At 35.5% G+C, this 21,616-nt stretch overlaps 1 protein-coding gene across 2 annotated transcripts in view; it reads right to left on the bottom strand.

Annotated features, from left to right (window-relative positions):
- Positions 1-21,616, bottom strand: part of EIPR1 (EARP complex and GARP complex interacting protein 1) — a 213,383-nt gene that overhangs the window by 66,840 nt on the left and 124,927 nt on the right. For both annotated transcript variants that reach the window (XM_072634318.1, XM_072634319.1), the window contains one exon: positions 2,021-2,177. In XM_072634318.1, coding sequence (XP_072490419.1) covers positions 2,021-2,177 — 157 coding nt within the window. The remainder of the gene's footprint in view (positions 1-2,020; positions 2,178-21,616) is intronic.

Genomic DNA, 21,616 nt, shown 5'->3' with positions numbered 1-21,616 from the left:
TCGCTTTAAGATGTTGTATGCTACACAATGCTTCCTTTCTACATGCACACATCATAATAACGTATTGTGTATACATTACATCATATGTAGATACTACTTTAGCACTTACAAAGCGTTTTCTTCACAAAAGTCCTCTGAGGTAGGAATTATAATATTATGTCCACTCCACAAATAAGCAACTGATTCTCGAGGTGGTTGTCAGGTCAAAAAATCAAGGATTTAAAACCATAATGAGCCTCAGAGGCAAACCTCTCATTTTACAGATATGGAAACTGATGATCCGGGTTGTTAAGTGACTTGCCCCAAGGTCACACAGGGAGTAAGTACGAAAAGCAGTATTTGAAACCAGCTCCCCTAACTTCAGTTAGTGTCCTGGACTGTACCATGTTGTGTTTGATAAAGTAATTTGGTTAAGATCGGATAGCTAATAGGATGCAGAGGAAAAGAGTACAGCTGAGGTCTCTTGATTCCAATGTTTATGGTCTATCTATTACACAACATTGTAATTAGATGGATAAATAGAAAGATAGACAGACAGACAGATAGAGAGATACATGGATTTTTAAATGTAATGTCCAAACCTTCTCAGTTTGAATTTGTTTAACTCCATCTGCAGATGGTATCAAAATGTTATATCTTTAACTGCAGTGAGTCTTTGATGCAGTGGTGGCTTTTGAGAGGGATGTTAATCAAAGGCACAAAAACCCCAGGGAAGGGGTTGTGATTGTTTTTATGTCCAAGAATACTGCTTATTATTTTTAATTTTCTCTAAGAAGAAGTCACTCAAAGTAACTTCCCACTGAACGATTAACCACCAAAAATTTGTAATCTCATGTTAGTTTTCATTTGTTAAGTATCAAGTTTCTGATCTGTCTCTCCAACGACCAGTGGGTGACCACCTCAGGAATTACAAACTAATTTTAATAATCCATGTATACTAAACTTCCTAAGCAAATATAAGTAAATGGCCCAATAGCAACAAAACAATTAAAAAGTAAATCTACCACAAAATAAATTTTTAAAATGCATTTCAGACCCACATGTAAATTACTGTGAGATTTAGTCATTGCTTTGGATAATCCCCAGCAAAAGGTCCCCTTTACCATGTAGATACTTGAAAGTTTATATAACCAAAACATGACTGTACACAGAAGAGAATATGATAATTTTTGAAAACTATATACAAAAAGAACCATTTTTATATTTTTTTAATACAAATCCACCCCACAGTCTCTTTTCATCCCTACTCCTACCTCCCCCCAACATGAGGCCCATTAATTACTTAGTATATGCCTATCTTATTCTGAGATCATGTGTAACTCTATACCCTAAAAAGGATTTCCTGCTCTTCCCTTATCCCTATATATTTTCATTGGTAAATAATGGTAAAATGGTATGGTAAAATCCTATGCTATAGATATCTACAAAGCAACTGGCTAGAGAATGTACAATGAATTATTTCCATTTCAAACATCAGATAGGAGGGATAAATGTGACTACAAAGGCATGGAGTATTTGTGAGACATGTTATATGAATATATATATGTGTCTGCATATAAATATGTGTGTATACATACATGCATACACATATAATTCCATGTTAGATAAAAAATTATGAACTTTAACCTGAAACAATACATTAAAAACTAATGCCTAAAATATCTGAAATAAAAGGTATTTATGAAGCCAAAGAGAAATATAAAAATGATGTACTATTCAGTGACTGACTTTTTTTTTATTAAGTAAAGTAGCCATGTGCAACACTGATTTTTATATGAAAGTAAAAAAGCACAGAAGGACAGGAGAAAGGCTGTTCAGCCGTGCATGTGGCAGGGCTACACATAAACGTTTCTAATGACAAAACATCTGGGACCAAAAAAATCAATTAGTACCATTTTTTGAAAAAAAGAATAATTTTTAAGTGTGGAATATAGCTTCTGCAATATAAATCTGTACAAACTAAGAGCTCTGGTCTATCCTTCAGGTTTGTTGTGAGGATATAAAATATGCAGAATCCTACCAGGCCATGTTGCCATGGGCTGTGTTGTCAAGGTGACAGAGTAGCTCCAGGGTCTGAGTGGTGCTTGATGAATCATCAGGGGATTCATGACTGCCTGATTCCAATTCCTTCGGCATCCTCCACACAGCCGCACATGTCATGACTTTACTGTCTGAAGCTAAGCAATAGAGGATAATGTCAACAGAGCATGGTACGTGGCACACATTCAGTATACGATGCATCAACATTTATATAAATTCAGAAACAGCTCACATCTGCACTTTAAAATATTTAAAATTTCAGCAGAGAACAGAGAGAGGCATACACCTTAATTCAGAAATCAGTTCTAATGCATAACTCATGACCAGCATGCATGCATTTAAGTCACTTTCCTTGTTTTAAAAACCAGCATTTTATTACAGATGAAAATTTCCTCAAAACTGATTGTTTTCCTCTCATCCTAGGTAATTCTTCAAATAAAGGTGAAAACAGAAGTCGGAAAACACAATCATAAAGTGTTTAGGTAGTACTACTAAGGCTAAGCCCAACTTTTAAAAATATTTGTTTTTTTCAATTGAAACTAGTAACATATGTAAAATGACTGTCACTGTAATTCACCATTTAAAAAAATCCACATGATATTGTTTTTATAAAATTCTGTTTTAATTCTGAAAGCAAAGTTCTGGAAAAGTATTTACATTCATCAGAAAACAATAACGTATGAATGAAAAGCAGTACTATCCACCAGCACTGCTGTCAGAAAATAAAAGTTTTATGTCACTAGAAGACTAAATAACTTCACAAACAAAACTATGAAAATTTTGTACAGAGAACTCATTAAAACCCCCAAAGAAGAACATTTTAAAAGGACAAGTATTCATTTTCTAATTTCAAAAGGTTAGTTTTGAAATGTAATTATCTAATTTCAACTAACCAACCAACCAAATGATGTTTAACTATTTGAAAAGCACTGTGCCATGAATTATGGAGTATAGAAAGATATATGTCACATTTCTTGACTTCAAGAAACCATACCCACCTATCTAACAACATAGTAGCCCTAGCTTCTAAAGCTATTTGGTAAGGACATGACAGAATACATGTTTAGGAATAGCAACAGCAACTTGTGACTTTCTGATGCTAATGTTCCCATTTTAACTCAGAAAACAGGTTACAACGACTTCTGTCAATTTCAGAAATAGAATTTGGTCATTTGTGAATTTCAGACACCTTTGATTGCAAGTGTGTATGCTAACTCAAAGAGATTTGACTACAGCAGAAAAAAAGTATCACAGTAACTAAGAGATTGATTTATTATGAAATGCCAAAAACAAAGCAAATACATAAAATATTGTCCCCCCAAAAAGGCAGAGCTTACACTATCAAAATTAAAGTTCAGATTATAAACTTTCAATCTGAAAAGTAATAGAACACTGTGAGAAGGTGTCGTCACCCCAAAGGAATAAGAACTCATGCCAGAATGCAAAACAACAGAAAGCATAGGGTAGAAACTATTTTAGAAAAAAATTAGCTGTCATATGAGAGAAATCACAGGTGGCCGGGCACTGCTCCCAAGTGCAAATGAAGTTTATACTAATACTTAGTAGCTTAAATTTATATATTACTTTAAGGTTTGACATAGATTATCTTGTTTAATACCCTGTTTGGTAGGTGATATCTTAATTTTAAATATTAGGAAAATGAGGATGACAGAGGTCAAGAGACTTGCCCACAGTCATACAATTAGTGGGTTATTCAAGGCAGGAGTTAACCCAGTTCTTCCTGATTCCACATCCAGTATTCTATGTATCAGGTCACCTCTCTGCTGAGATAAATACCGAACCAGATTTTTACTCTGTACACATTATTACCTAGAAGAATTTGGCTCAGATGTCAGGTACTCATATGGATCATTTATACACACACATATAAACACATATATATGCACACATATCCATATCTTCACCCACCCCTCCAGCCCCTGTGTCTTCACTTTTCAATCAGGTCAAAATGCTACTAAGTTACCTTTTTATCCCATTAATTAGTGTCAATTCTTCAAAGACACCACTCTCCTATCCAACCTAAATTACCTGCTTTGGATTCCAACTCCAACTCTCTGTTTATCCTGGCCATGAGACGTCTGTCACTTGGCACTACCCTCCTACTCACTTCAGCTCTCGTCAGATAATTCCAAACAATTCTTTTCATTTGTTTCTCCCATTTCCAACTCTAAGCAGCCAAAATGTCCCTATGTTGACAATTACATTCCACTTTAGAGCAATCGATCTAATTCCCTCCATCCCCTTTGAGGATTAGTGTCAATTCTACTTCTTCATAAATTGAAAGAGAGAAATGGAGGCTGCCTTGAAATAATTAAATAACCTCAATCCCCCCCAAACTAAAAATGCAAAGAAGAAAGTAAGTCCATTACAGAAAATAATCAACATGCAGCTACCTTGTCTTCACTGGATCGTAAATAACTTGAAACCAGTGACTATGCTTTCTATGAATAAGTAAAACAAAAAAAAATTTTTTTTAATAAGCACTTACTATGTGCCAAACATTATGTTAAGTGGCAGGAGTACAAATATAAAAACAAGAAACTTCCTGCTATTGAGGAGCTCATACTCTAACTGAGGGAGACAACAGATCCAGGTAGGAGGTGGAAAGAAAGGGGTCCTTAGGATATAGCAACAGAGTAGATGGTAATGTGTACAGGTCTGCATGGTTTAAAGGCAGGGAAGATACTAAGGCCTGGTATTCCTCCAGCTTACTAAGAGGATGGTAGTTGATGACTCCCTGTTCATTGAGCTATGTGTGGCACATCTATCCCACATCCAGGAGCAAAAGTGGGAAAGGGACTTTGACAGGAAGGCTGAGGGGAAGGGGAGATTCCAGTATGCTCTGGGTACGGGGCTGTAGTAGTGAGGAAAGGGCTGTTTTGCTTGACGCTTGGGCAATAATGACCTTGAGGTTTTGAACTCACATAACTATACAGATAGTGGTGCACTTAATAGAAAAAAATGTAAAGCATCAAACTAATGGGTTATATTATATAAATAAAAAAGAACATACTTAAAATTATCAATAATCTCCTAAAATTAGGACAATCACAGGAATCACTAACATTCTGACTGAATGCCTTTAGAATAGGAGTTCTTAACCTTTTCTGTATCTTGGACCGTATAGCAATCTGGTAAAACCTATAGATTCATTTTTAGAATAAAGTTTTTAAATGCATCAAGTAAAATTACAAAGGAAATCATTTATCCTAAAATGCTTTAGAGGTAGACACTATATACATATACATACATACTTATTACATATTCCTATTTGTCCATCTGGATATATAAAGTGAACATGACTAATTTAACCCACTGTTTTGAAGGGCCAATGGACCCAGGCCGCCATTATGTTTAAGCTTAGCATATGGCTTTTCTTGTGGGATAGAGAGGGATATAGGAATGGTGGTAGCAGAGTAGGGACCTCCCCTGTCTTCCCATCTCCAGCCTTGCTAATTCACCAGATAATCTCAATAACAACTCAGAGTCCCCATATTTTTAGAAGTAGTGGCCAGAACTCCTAGAATTTAAGAGTAAGCTGTAATAAGTAGAACAAAAATGTTTTATGATGGTTTTGGTCTTCCATGGCACCCATCACTATATCAAATCTTTGAATTTTCATAGCAATTTTGGCATAAAGTCCTTGAAATCTTATGACACCCTCCTCCCAACCCTACCAGAAGCAATGTTGAAGTTAAAAGACCTGGACTCAAGTCCCTACTCTAATATTTACTGAATGTATGATCTGGGCACATCATGTTTATTTCTCTGAACTTCAACTTTGTCATTTGTAAAATGGAAATAATGTTTGAGCTACTACCCCATAAGATATCTGTGAAGTAAATGCTGGTAAATGTGATATTAGTACTATTATTATTGAGAGGTTGAAGTGACCCTGGCTGGACACTCCGGGAAACCCTCCAGTCACTAATGGACATGCATTAGTGAGTTAAAATGAGCTCCTAATGCTGCAAACATCAAATCAAATTTGTAATCTTGTTCAATTTGCCACATCTTAAGTAAACTTAATAAAATAGGGGATAAAAAACCATATATAAGTATATAATTTGTTCAGATTCCATAAAAGCTCTAAGAAAATTTCTTTTAAAAAGTTACTTGACCTTTTGCTTTCAAATTTCTAAAGTCCCTGAATAAAAACTGAAAAGACAAAAGGAACTCTGATTAGATCTGCTCTTCATTAGTAGAAATCAAATTATAAATAACCTTGATATCAACCACATCACCCATTTACTGTATGCTCAGTGTGTACCTTTTTATATTAGTGAAACACAGAATTCATAAGGCTACAAAAGCTGTTGAAAAATTAGTATGCCCTGACTATAGTGAAAATATACTCAATAGGAAAGTATATGTAGAATCTATACGGAATTGTATGCAGTCGTGGGGAGGGAACGGGGGAGTGGGGGGTAGGTGGGGGGCATAAAATCACAATTGTATGGCAGTGATTGTTAAACATTAAAAAATAAAAAAATTAAAAAATAAAAAAAAAATTAGTATGCCATAGGTACAAGGATTTAAGGCAGCTATTTTCAGAAGCTCACCATATATTCAGTAGCAATGTAAACAAATAACAAATAAAGAATAATGAAAATAGGTATACATGCAAATAATTTTTATCAATAAATAAACATTTATTAAGCACTTATTATATGCCAGGCACTGCGCTAAGCACTGGAGATAACAAAAAGAGGCAAAAACAGCCTCTTTCCTCAAGTTGATTACAACCTCAGGAGGGAGATAAATGCAAATACACACACACACACACACACACAGAGCAAGCTATGTACAGGATAAATAAAAATAATAGAGGGAAGACACTGGAATTAAGAAGTGATGGGGAAGGGATTCCTGAAGAAGGTGGAATTTTATCAGGAACTTAGAGGAAGACAGGAAGGTCAATAGTTGGAGTGGAGGAAAGAGAGCATTCCAGGCATGAGGGGACAGCCAGAGAAAATGCCCAGGGATGAGAGATGGAGCGTCTTATTAGTGGAACAGCCAGGAGGCCAGTGTCACTGGATCAAAAAGTACACATTGAGGAGCAAGACGTATGAAGACAGAAAGATAGGAGGGGCCGAGGTTTTGAATGGCAAGCAGAGTATTTTGCATTTGTTCCTGGAGGCACCAGGAAATCACTGGAGTTTAAAGAGTACGGGAGGTGATGTTGTTAGACTTTTGCCTTAGGAAAATCACTGTAGTGGCTGAAGGATGGACTGGAGTGGGAAAAGATTTGAAAGCCGACAAGACTGCTGTAAGTCTAAGAAGTCTGAGGATTCCCATCTTGGTACAAATTTCTGAATGAAAACTCATGTAGAATAGTTATCAAACAAGTTATGAAGGGTTTTTTTGGCTATGTTAAGAAGGAAGAAAACTACAATGTTTGTTGAATGTCCATATAAATATGAATGTTATATCTGACAAAAGCTTTTAAATGAACAATTAAATTCCTTCCTTCTTGAACTGATATGTGCAAATTTTCAGAAACAAAAAGTTTACAGTAACAAAGAGTATTCAGACTTAAAGAAAGGATATTTCTCTGTACATTTGATGGATCATATATAGCCATACATTAAGAAGCAGTAGCTCCATGGTGAATAAATTGAGGAGCAACATGGAAAGAACACAGATGAGTTGTGGTTTGCCAGTAGTTAGTTGTACGAACTTGGACAAGTGACTTCCTCTCATTTTGTCTCAGTTTCCTCATCTCTAAAATAAGGTGGACTGAATTTTTACAATCACCTCCAGCCCTAAGGGTTTATCATTCTAAGACAGGTACTGGTCACAAATTAGTTAATTCACTAAGTAAAATATAAACAATGTTTGGCAGAAGAAAGGAGTAAACAGAAGGCAATAGCCCCACTAATGCCAAGGGATATTCAATACAATTCAATAAATACTTATTAAGTATTTACTGAATACAGAATACATTTAGAGGAGATACAAAGTTTCATAAGACACAGTTCTACTCTTATGGAACTTGCAGTCTATTAAAAAAATGAAAAGAAAATACACAGACAACTGTAAGACATAAAAATATAAGATCAATTAGTTCCAAAAGTTGAAGCTTTCCACAAGGGCATTGGGAAAGACTTCATGGAGGAAGTAGCATTTTATTTAGGCTTTAAAAAAAGGGGTTTTAACCCTTTTTGTGTTATGGACAACTTTGGAAATCTGGCCAAACTTGTGAACCCACTCTTTCTCAGAATAATGTTTTTTAAACGCATGAAATAAAATGCATATTACAAAGGAAATAAATTACAATGAAAGAATTATTGTTGTTGAGTCATTTTTTTTCAGTCATGTCTGACTCTTCATGACCCCATTTGGGATTTTCTTGGCAAAGACACTGGAATGGTTTGCCATTTCTTTCTCCAGTTCATTTTACAGATAAGGAATTGAGGCAAACTGCATTAAGTGACTTGCCCAGGGTCACATAGCTGGTAAGTTTCTGAGGACAGATCTGAACTCAGGAAGGTGAGTCTTCCACATTCCAGGCCCAGCAGTCCATCTACTGTGTCTCCTACCTTCCCAATGAAAGGATTATCAAAAGAATTTTAAAATGAGCTCATGAACCCCAGTTTAAGAATCTCTGCTTTAAATGATGCAAAGAATAAGGTAAAAATATGAAAAGGTTGAGCTAAGGCACAGAAATGAGAAAATATAGGGTGTGTTTAGGAGAAAGGAGCTGGAGCCTGAACTGGATGAAATAAGATGTGAGGCTAGAAAGGCAAAGTAATACCAGACTGTGAAGAACCTTAAGCATCTGGCAAAAGAGCATAAGCCTTGCTCAGGAGTCACTGAAGATTTTAAAACAGAGGAGTAACATGGTGAGATTTATGCATAAGGGCTAGAAATAAAATGAAGGATAATCTAGAGGAGTAGGGCAAAAAAGGAAGAGGTTAAAGGAAGGAAGATTGATTAGAAGGCAAATGCAATTGTCCAGGCAGATGGTGAGGATGGTCTGTTGTAGGATGATAATAGTGGGAAGAGAGAGGAAGGGGAGGATATGAGAGGCATTCTGTACGTAAAATTGACAGAACTTGATGGAAGGAAACAAGCCTTTATTAAGTACCTATTTGCCAGTCATTGTGCTGCCTGAAGCTTAACATCAAAAAAACTCACATTGTAGCAAGTGGTCCCACCACTTCTTTGCAAACAAAGGGAGAAGAAATGGAAGCAGGGCCAGATTTTATATTTTTGGGCTCAAAAATCACTGCAGACAGTGACTGCAACCATGAAACTAAAAGATGTGTACTCCTTGGAAGGAAAGCTATGGCAAATCTGGACAGCATAGGTTATGGACGGAGCCATCACCTTGCCAACAAAGCTCCATACAGTCAAAGCTATGGTTTTTCCAGTAGTAACATATGACTATGAGAGTTGTTCTATAAGGAAAGCTGAAGTGCTACAGAATAGACACTTTGGAACTGTGGTGCTGGAGAAGACATCTAAAAGTCTCTTGGACAGCAAAAAGAACAAATCAGTCTATACTTAAAGAAATTAATTCTGACTATTCTTTGGAAGGACAAATACTAAAGCTGAACCTTACATACCTTGCTCACACTGGGAAAGACCCTGATGTTGGGGAAAGAGTGAAAAAAGAGAGATAAAGACACAACAGAAGATGAGATGGATAGTGTCATGGAAGCAATGGACATGAGCTTGGACAGACTTTGGGAGATAGGGAGGATAGAGGGACCTGGCATGCTATGATCTCTGAGGTCACAAAGAGTCAGATATGACTGAACAATAACAAAGGTTTTCAATTTGTGATGATGGGGAGTGGGAGGGAGAAAGCAGGAAATCAGAGGGCTTTCAGGATATAAGAATAAAGATAAAGAAAGTCTTGAAGGCAATAAAGTATGGGTTATACTCAGAAGATTATTAAATAGTCTATTATATGGTGGAGGTAGAATACAGCAGGGGAAGCCTTATGAAATTAGGTCAAAAGAGTAGATTGGAGTTGCAGAGTAATTGTCATGCTAAAGATGTTGATGCACTGGGCAAGAGGAGCCAATTGAAGTATTTGAAAAATGGAGTGGCATGACCTGAACTATGCATTAAATCATGTTAAGTGACTTGCCCAAGGTACACAGCTATGATGTGTCAAATACAGATCTTTCTGGGCCCAAGGCCTGTTTCCCCACTATGCCATGCTGCCTCTCTAGCAGGTATTATTATCCCTACTTTACCATTAACAAAACTAAAGCTCTGAAAGTCTAGTCCATGGTGAGGCAGAATTTGAACCCTTGTGTCCACACCCTAAGTCCATTTCTTTATGTGCTATACAATACTGCCAGGTGGACTTCTGACAGAAAAACTGGTGAGGAAGTTATTTCAATAATTCAGAAGAGGTATGCCACACTATGTAACTAGTTGGCACAATGGATAGAGCACTGGTCCTAGAATCAGAATGACCTGAGTTCAAACTCAGCCTCAGAAACTCACTGTGTGACCCTGGACAAGTCACTTAACCTTTGTATGCCTCAGTTACTTCAACTGTAAAATGTGGATAATAATAGCACCTACTTCTTAGGGATACTAGAAGACTAAATGAGATATCTGTAGAGCATTTAGCACAGTGCCTGGCACATAGTAGGTGCTATATAAATGCTTATTTCCTTCCCATACAATTTGTTAAGGTTTATTAAGGACTGACCACACATTAGCTCATTTGAGCCTTGCACCAACCCAGTGAAGTATGTACTAGGAGTATTACGATGCTCATTTTAGACATAAGAAAACTGAAGCTGAAAGACAGACACGACTTTCTCAGTGTTAAGTGTCAGAGACAGAATTCAAACTCAGGTCTTGCTTCAAGTCCTCCAGTGCTTTTTCCACTCTGTCACTAGCTATTTAATGATTAGGGCACTGAAAGAATTTTAAAATATCACCAATCAGGGACAGAAATTAGATACTTATGATGTGTGTGACTAATTGCTGAGGATTAAATATCAAAGTCAAAAAAACAAGATTAACATACTCCCAAGTTCTGCGGTAGGATCAAACAAATTGAGGGGCTACCCTTTTTTTTTTTCTACTTGGGGTATAAAAATGCTTGTTTCACTATTTAAATTGGTATGTATTTAAATTTTCTGACTAAATGTTCCTCAATTTTAACCAGACAATATTACAAGTTCTCTGAGGCCAGGATCCTGGCTCCTACTCTACCCTTCATCCAGAGAAGCAGTAGAAGAGAAAGAATACTGTTCTTAAGAAACAGAAGCATTGGGTTCCTTTCCTCCTTCTGTCAATTAATTTTACAAACTGAGCCATCTCCAGTTGTCTTGATCTATATAGTGCCACTGGACCAGATGGCTCCAGAAGAGAAAGTGAGGCTGGTGACTTTGCACAGTCCTGTCCAACTTAAATCCAATTCACTTGAAAGTCATGACATCACCTTACGATTTCATAGCCCTCCTCAAAAATGAAGAATAAACAATAATTGTACAAACCTCCGACAAGTTACTTAATCTCTCTGAGCTTTAATTTCCTCATCTGTTTTATAAACCATAAGTTTAAAGAAAGCAGGGCCTTGCCTAACTTAAACTTCATATCTCTCAGTCCCTATTACATGTACTGAATAAATATTTGTTTAACTGAACAGTGCCTGGCACAAAGTTGGCACTTAATAAATGAATCCAAGTTTTCTCATCTGCAAAATCTTTAAATTGTAAAACTGTTATTGTTCAATCATTCAGTCATGTCTGAATCTTTATGATCCCATGGACTATAGCATGCCAATATTGTCCATGGGGTTTTTTTGGCAAGGATATTGCAGTGGTTTGCCATTTCCTTCTCCAGTGGATTAAGGCAAACAGAGATTAAGTGACTTCCCCAGGGTCACACAGCTAGTAAGTGTCTGAGATCACATCCGAACACAGGTCTTCCTGACTTAAGGCCCAGTGCTCTATCCACTGAGTGGATTAGTTCCCCTCAAATATGTCTACTAGTTTCAACATTTTATGATTCTATGTGTAATATAGTATCTAACACTCTCACTCATTTCATACATCTTAAGTCAATTTAACCTGACAAAAGAAAGTCATCAAATCCCTACGATTTTGAAGATGCAAGTGTTTTAGAAACCATTGTGCCATCACACTTATTCATTTTATAGATAGGGAAACTGAGGATCAGAAAAGTTAAATAAGTTGAGTCAATGGCAGAGGCTGGACTAGAACTAAGTTCTGGTTCCAAATCCAAAGCTATGAAGTATAAATTACTAAATTTTGAACTTAAGTTCAATTGGACACTTATTTATTATCTATAATTACAAAAGAAAATAAGATAAAAAGATAAGGAAAGTAAAATTAATAGAGAAGCAGCCCTTCAGCTGCAAGAGTTACCCATAAAGTGTACTGCTCTGGGTTATCAGTCAAAAGATGCAGTGGGATTCAAAGGAGATTAGAACCTTTTAAGAGTGTGAATAGCATCTAGAGTATGCTACAGCTAAAGAAGCAATTCTCCTGCTTTGGCGTGTAATCTGATCACTGGCTGCAGTGGGTGGAATATTTCTGTATATTAAAAATCTAATGGTTATTTTTGGAGAGTCCAGGCACTTAGAAGAATCAGACACAGGCCATAGAATCTAGGCACAATGGAGTCTGATTAGGTGGGGTCTGATCTACAACAGCAGTGAATGAATGAATACAGACATGTCTCATTTTATGCAGTAGGCATAGGCTTAAAGAGTACAATGATTTTTTTCCCTCTAAATCAAATCATTTTCAAAATTCCCTAAGAGAAGCTTCAATTTGAAAGAATCCAATTGCAAAAGCTTTAGTAAAGCAAAAGATCCTTTTGCTACATTTGAAGCATTTGAGCAGGGTCTTGAAAGATCTGTATGATATCAAGAGGCAGACAGATATTGGAAGGAGGGGTGGGGTGGGAAAGGTGAAGAGGAAGAGATGCATTTCAGGCACAATCAAAAGTACAGAAGTAGGAAGGCACAGGATATCTGGAAAGGAGTAGTACAATTTGGCTTAAGTATGAGATGAAGTTGGAAAAGTAGGTGGGCAGAAAAATTCAGAGGGCCTAAAAATCCTTCACTTGATCATACCTTTAAGCTATTGCACTATTATTTCTCTTCTTTTTATGTGACCAAATTCTACAAAAAAAGTTAGCCCCCATCTGAAGTTGAGCAGCTTAAAGACCTCTTAACTGTCAAATCTAATGGTCTTTTCTCAATTTTCATTTTTTTGGACTGCTTGGCAGCAAGCATTTGGTACCACAGATCACTCTCTTCCCCTGGACACTTGCCTTTCTGGGTTTTCAAGTCATTGCTCCTCTTGACTCTTGTTACCCGTCTGATTGGCCCTTCTCCATCAGCTTTGCTGGACCATCACCTATGTCCCACCCCCTACCTGAAGGTTTGTCTCATGGTTCTTTCCTCTTCTCTTCTCCCTCCTGGTGACCTCATAAGTTCCCATGTTTATCCTTAAGTAGAAAGTGTGCAGAGGGACATATTCAGTCTCTCTCTGGATATTCAGTCCAATATCACCAAAACATCAAAATCTCAACATATCCAAAACAGAAGTCATTAAATTTCCCTCAAAACCCACCCCTTTTCCTTCTCTCAAGTTCACCACAATTCTTTTAGTCATCTTGATTCACTACCTTGGAATCATCCTCAACTGCCCACTTTCCCTCACCTCACAAAGTCTATCATTGTCAAGTCTTATCAATTCCATCTCCAAAACATCTCTATAGCCATTCATCCTATTCACATGATCAGCACCCTAGTTCAAATCCTACCACCTTTCTCACAGACTATTGCACTGGCCTTCTAATTAGTCTTTTTGCTTCATTTCCCACTTCTCCAGTCTATCCTATAGTCACCCATCAAAGCTCTATTTCTGAATCACAGAGCTGACCATGACATTCCTTGCTCAATAAAAGTATGACTTTCAGGATCAGATAAAAACTCCTCTCTGACACTTAAAGCTATTGACAATCCTAGCCCCAATCTATCTTTCCAGTCTTATTATGTATTACTCCCCTTCACATACTTTTAAATCCAAAGAAACTGACTTTCTATGATATCCTATCTCCCATCTCCATGCCTTACAAAGACTATTCCCAATGTCTGGACCTAAATGTAAAAAAAATATTTATAGCTACAATTGTAGCAAAGAATTGAAAATAAAGTAGATGCTCATCAGTTTGGGAATGAAGCTGAACAAAGCTTCATTCCATAAAAACATACAGAATGTTTTTGAGTCATAAGCAAAGATAAATATGAAGAATTCATTGAAGCTTTAGAAGGCCTGTATGAACTCATGCAAAGGAAATATATATATATATATATATATATATATATATATATATATATATATATATATATATATATATATATATATATATATATATATATGTATGTATGTATCTCCCACCCCAAGTAGAATGTAAGCTCTTCAGGGGCAGGGACTACTCTGATTTTTGTCTTTATTCCCAGCACCCAAGATATTGCTCTGAACATGCTAGATACTTAATAAAAGCTTCTCAATTTGAATTTAATTGACCTGAGCTGAACTGTAATGGAAGATTCTCATTTTGACAGGCAAAAAAAAAGGATTCCAGGCAATGGGAATAGCCTTTTTGAATGAATGGAGGTGTCTGATGGAGGGCTGGGTAATAGTTCATAGCCTAGTTTTGCCAGAATAAATATAAATATAATGACAACTATTGACATTTACGTGGTACTTTAAAATTTACAAAGAGCTTTACTTAAATTGTCAGATTTGAACTTCACATCAACCCTCTAAGGTAGGTACTACATATATATATATATATATATATATATAATTATCCATGTTTACAGAGGAGAAACTAAGGCTGATAGGTTAAGTGACTTGCTACTTGTCATAAAGCTAGTAAGCATCAGATAAGATTTGAACTCAGGTCTTCCTGAATCTAGGGCTCTATATAAAGTAAGCCTGAAAAGCTAGGTTGGAAAACAATTACTAAAGTGAACATAATCTTTGATTCACAAAAAAAGAAATGAGCATCAAACAAATTTTTTAAAGACTCAGAAGAAAGAAAAAAGTTCATTGGGGACATGAACAATTTTACTGCTACCTTATTACAATTAATGTACAATTAAAAAAACTATACTATTAGACATTCATAATTTCATTTTAATCATCTTTTATGTTCTTTGTATACTGAAATGTTGATAATTAAGTTAATAAAACAGAATGTATTTATAATAAATATATTCATATATCAAAACAGGAAAGTTAGGTTGAAGACATCAGAAGCTTTAAATGATAATTTTTTTTAATAAAGGAAGACTATGAAGTCATTTATTAACCACCATTTGCCAATATTTATAATAAAGTAAAAAACATTATAGTGGCATAACATTCAATGACTTCAGCTTTTTTTTTTTTTTTTTTGGCCTAACTTGTGGAGCCAAGTAACCTAAATGCTAAAAAAGCTAGTCCTACGTAGTTGGGACAGGATAAAGGGAAAAAGGAAAAACATAACACACCAATAGTAAAGAAGAATATATAAAACTTGGTGGGTTTGTCCATTTAGTCTACATTTATGAAAACAGCACTCCCAAATGCCTGTACCTACAGAAGAATATTAAAGTTTCAGTAAATGATGATGTTATTGCATTATAAAGACTGAACTCTTTATTAGTAAAATAAAGTGGGACCCCACTCACTTTTGCAAAGCTGAAAGTCCAAGTGTTTTCTCTTTGAAAATCAAAGTCAAAGTCATTCAATTTTTGACTTCAAGTAAACATTTAAACAAGTTCTGGAAGCACCTACCCATGTTTCTAACTTAGAACTGAAATTTTTCAAAAAGGGGCAACATCAGTAAGCGAATTGTAGGATTTTTCAGAATTCTGTTGGCATAGCTACTCTTCTTGCATGTACTGGCACAAAGGAGTTGTTTTTAACCCCTGAAAATCTGTCCATTGGAAAACAGTCAATGAAACCTTGTAGAAAATGTCTACTTGGATTTTCTTTTTTTTAGTCTCCTTTACAGAAATTTGAAGATGTTTTCACATTTTGCATCAATTTGGAGACACCTTTGGATCTACAGGGAAGATGCTCATCACCAACTTAAAGGAACCAGGACATATTTCAGAGTTCTTCACTCCTCATGACCATAAATACTCAAGTAGAGCTTTAAAGGACCTAAAAAAATTACTGTTGTCTTCAAAATCAGTTAGTATTTGAACATCTTAAACCAGAAAGTTTTCTGTAGCTTATGAGGAATTGGTTCCAAGATTCTCTAGAACTGAGTAGTAATGAAAAATGACTACAACTTTTAAATGGATTTACATCTAATTGTAAAATATAGCTTTTACCAATAAGTTGAGTCTTCAATGAAAATCAAAATTCTATATGGACACAAAATTCTCTCAGACAAGCAACCTTAAGCATAAATGGGTTAAACATTTATGCAGAATATATTAATCTTTGGATTGTGACAGCTTCAAGGGCAGAGACTGTCTTTTGCTTTCTTTGTATCCTCAGAGATTAGCACAATGCCTAGCATATAATAGGCACTTAATAAATGTTTACTGGCTGACAGACTGACTAAACAGTATTTATAAGTGTTTCTCTAATGTGTAGGAAGTTAATAATTTCCAAATCTTATTTTTTATTTGTTCAAAGTTACTAGTGATATTTATTAAAAATAAAAATACAAACAAAGTCAAAACAAATACCTACTTTAAAAACCTATCAAAGTCAACTCTTATTAGAATATAGAAGATTTCTCAAACTTCTAATAAATCAAAGATTGGAATCAATAGTCAGAATTTATAATAATCATATGTGTATGTATGCTTACATATGTGTATATACAATATACATACTATCCCAAAAGTTTTAGTGCAATTTAAAGCTTTACTGGCAGAACTAAGACTTTGAGAGCACCCTGTATATATAATATTCAGAATGTTTTATAAATATTTATTATATGTAATTACACGTGAAGTTATGAATGTACTATAATTGTACTATTTAATATATGAATATATGATACATGTGTATATGTGTATATATGCATGTATAGATTATAGAACCAAATCTATATATCAAATATCATAAGAAATGTCACTTTTCTTTCTTTTGTCAGTACCAATTTGGCCTCATTTAAATCATTTCACTTCATCAAAAACATTCCATCCCAGTGTTGTCTATAGCACCAATTACTCTCTCTGGATCTAATGGAATGTCTCTTTGTCAGCAGAATCATTTTTCCTTTGACTTACTATAATGACTCACTGTTGGATAAAGATTTTCTTTTAGTTTCATATTTTTATTTATCAGCCTTTTAAGAATTTAAAAAAATGCTTCAATTAACTCTAGACAAACCATTTTTCCCACCAGATTCTCATGTAGTGTCAGCATCTGTAAATGCTTTCTACCTTAAAAAAAACTTTCATCTTTCCCATTTACTGTTTGTTGGCCTAGTCCTTTTACAACCACAAACTTGTCCAACTCTAACTTTTTTATATTCATGCCATTCTGATTTCTTTCCCAGCTTGTTCTGCACTGCACCAAGGCTGGACACAATTCTGAGTTCCCCTTTATGCAACCGTGCCTATCCCCTTAAATAATCATCTAAGGAGTTTATTTTTTTTATTCAGTTTTCTTTTATTTCTGTTCCAAATTCTCTCCCTCTCTCTTACCTCTCTCCCATACTTTGGGAAGGCAAGAAAAAGCAAAACTCATTACAAATATGTACAGTCATGCAAAACAAATTTCCACATTAGCCACATTTCTTTTAAAAAGCAAGAAAAAGAAAAGAAAGAAAATAATATGCTTCAATCTGTCCATTAGTTAGTTCTTTATCTAGAAGTAGATAGCATGTTTCAACATGAATATTTTGAAATTGTGGTAGGTCATGGTGTTGATCATTCTCCTGGTTCTATTCACTTTCCGTTGCATCAATTCATATAAATCTTTCCAGGTTTCTATAAAACCATCTCCTTCATCATTTCCAATAGCATCATATTTACATACCATAACTTGTTCATCCATTTCCCAATTGATGAGCATCCCTTCTATTTCCAATTCTTTGCCACCACAAAAAGAGTTGGTATAAATATTAACATATTTTCTGTTATATTTCATATAACATATTTCTCTTTTTTGATCTCTTGGCATAAACTAATGAGTTTGTATTGTATGCTATTAGGAACAGGATCCACTAAATATTTTTGAGTCAAAAAGTGACAGTCAGACTTAAGCTTTTCTGAGATAATTTTGGATAATAGATAGGAGACAAATTGAAGGTGAGAGGCACTTAAAGCAAGACAACCAATTAAAGAGATCTTACACTAATAGTCTAGGTGAAAGGTAATGAGTTAAGCATGGGCAGTGGTTGTGTGAAAAGAGAGAATGGGACAGATAGTAGATGTGCAGTGGAGGTAGAGCAGTGGTGACTAGGCAATTGACTGGAAGGAGTTTGAATAGTTAAGAGGGAATATGGAGTTTGAAGTTTTGATGGGACATGTAAATAGAGATGTCCGATAGAAATGCTAGTTTGTGATACAGAAGAGAGTAAGAGAGGTGGATTTGGGAGTCATCCACATGGAAAGGACAATTTTAATAACAGAATTAGGAAAACCATCAGAGAAAGGACAGAAAAAAAGACAGAGCTATGAAGAATAAAGGTGGGAGGAGAAAGGGAAATTAGAAAAAGACATTAAAGAACTTATTTGAGAGAAAGAACTAGTAGAGTAGAAAGAACACTATCTGGAATCTGAGATCATGGACCTGAGTTTTAGCTTTGTCACTTATTATTAGCTAATCTGAGTGAACAAATCACAAATTCTCTGTGACTCAATCTGTCAAACAGAATTAACAAAGAAACTGTAGGAAAGGGCTTAATAAATCTTAAAGTAGCTAAATGAGACCTATTGGTATTAGTGGACTGTTTAAGGATCAAGCAATGTAACATATATAAAACATTTTATAAACTATAAATGACATACAAATGCAAGCTTGAGAAGAAAATCTGAAAAAGGCATTATGGAGACTATAATAGGAAGCTGATAAGTAATATATAAAAATCCTTCTGGGTAGCAATAACATAGCTAGGGTTATAAAGCAAAAAAACCTGTCAAGGACAAAATTAATAGGATTTTATTACTTCCTTGGCAGAATTTAGGAGCTTAGGAATGACAGGATGTCAAAGTAAAGGCAACATGGTCTAGTGGATAAAGGACGGGCCCTGGAATCAGAAAGATGTGGACTCAAATCTCCACTTAGACACTAGCTGTGTGACCCTGGATAAGTCACTAAATTTCTCTAGACCACAAATGTGAGAAGACTGTAACAGTAAGAAGGTTATTATGGGCTTTAAAAGTCCTACAGAGGATTTTATATTTGATCCTGGAGGTAATAAGGAACCAATGCATTTTATTGACTTGGAGAAGAAGGGTGACATGGTCAGATCTACATTTTAGGAAGGTCAATTTGATAGTTCAGTGGAGGATGGACTGACAGATTTGAGATGGGCAGACCACACCAGCAGGATACTGCAATACTCTGGGCATGAGGTGATGAGGGCCTGCACCAACCAGGTTGCTGGCAGTGTCAGAAGAGAGAAGTAGACATATACAAGAGATTTTAGTAGTTTGAAATGATAGAACCTGGTAATTGACTAGATATGGGGTATTAGAGAAAGAAGTCAAGGATGACACTCAAGTTGAAAGCCTAAGTAACTAGGAGGATGGTGGTAATTGGATAGTAATAAGGAAGTCAGGAAGCAAAGAAAGACTGAGAAGAAAGATAATGAGTTCAGTTTTGGACAAGATGAATTTAAGATATCTAAATATTTCCAAATACATGAATGGTAGAAAGCACATCAATGAAATAGCTGACCCCTGATCCCAGAAAAAATAGAACAGGGTGATGAACTAGGGAACTGGGAAAATAATTAGGAGTTGAAGGGCCACAGGTCAAGATGAAAATGAATAACAAGATTTATGAGACCAGAGAATAAGGCATTTTGGCTGTTATTTTTATAACTCCCTCTAGTGCTTAACAGATAATGGGACTTAATAAGGGATTGATGGATTAAAAGAGGATTCAGGAAAAGTGAGATTCAGAGATGTGGAAGAATGGAAGATTGGGCCAATTTTAGAGTTTAAGATCTTGGAGGTATAACAGTACAGAATGATGCCAAAATCTAGGATATAGCTAAGCCTATTAATGTAACATTAAGTTAAGTGGAAAGGAGATGCAAAGTTACTGAGGTCAGGGTATTAGAAGGATCGTCAACATTGATATGGAAAACAAAGGGTGACAGAGGCAGCTGTAAAAGACTAATCTAGGTGCCAAAATAATCAAGAAAAGAGGGAGACTGTTCTGGAGATCCACAGACTAAAACAAGGATAGGAAGAGTTTATTCATTATATTACAAATAATGTAAACATTCCGTAAAACAAATATATATCATATATATATAAACATTATAAATATATGTTCACAGTCATAAATCTCAGAAATCAAGACAATGAATGAATGAATGAAAAAGCATTTATTAATTCCTTCTTACATGACGAGCACTATGTTAAGCAGTAGGGTGACAAACAAGAAAAAGACACGTTTTTCTGTAAAGAAGCTTTAATTGGGGTAAGTGATCGCATGAAAGAAAGTTCAGCCGCAAAATAGATGGAAAGACCAAAAAGGCCTATAAGTGAATTAACAGACCAAGCCAAGAGGTCCTCAGATTACATGAGTGGGCCAGAGGACCTAGGGAGGCTGCAACTAGGCAAATAGTACAAGTTGATGGTCTTCCAATTTGTTGGAATGAATGTAGTTGTTGACTCCTATCTCATCTGAGCTGTGTGAACAGTCAAGCAGCCCAAGAAAAGGGAGAAGGGCAAAGTGGAATCTGGTAGTAATGGGTCTTCCCAACATCCTAGATGGGTTCTGGCAGAGGCCCAAATCTAAAGGAGTTTAGCATACTGAGTTTAAGAAAAGAGTTAAGTATGTAATCTGTTTTATAATGATTTCCATCCAAAATAGTTAAATTTTTAAAAGGGGGGAGTTTGTGCCTAAAAGCTAAAATTCCCAGAAAAAAATCTGTTTACTTATAATAGTAATTCTGTAATGCCAGATAAATAAAGTGCCAGGTTTTCTAAAACTGGTACACATTTATGCCATAATCTGCTTTGGAAAGGTAGCATAACAGTAAGTTACAGCTGAGTTACTTTAATTACCTGGGCTTTATTCTCCTTTTCTACAAAGCAGAAAGATGGAAGGCTAATATCTTGCATGTACTCTGACCATCATTCTGTCAGAATATTATTCTCTCATATGACCTGGGGCAAGCCCTAAACAACCATTTAGATTTTAATAACCTCATTTTACCTTTGTGTACCACAAAAAAAAAAAAAGGGGGGGGGAGGGAGAGGAAATTTTTATTAACAATTTTTATTACAGATATGTTATGGACAAAATACAAAATGTGAGAGCTATGATTCATTCAACAAACATTTATTATTGAACCATCATGAACCTATCCTTATGATTAGTGTCATTAGAGAAAAAATAAA

Source organism: Notamacropus eugenii, chromosome 1, assembly GCF_028372415.1.
Source record: "Notamacropus eugenii isolate mMacEug1 chromosome 1, mMacEug1.pri_v2, whole genome shotgun sequence".
Classification (NCBI taxonomy): Eukaryota; Metazoa; Chordata; class Mammalia; order Diprotodontia; family Macropodidae; genus Notamacropus; species Notamacropus eugenii.
Note: the sequence above shows the minus strand (reverse complement) of the source record. Positions and strands in the feature narration are given on the sequence as shown.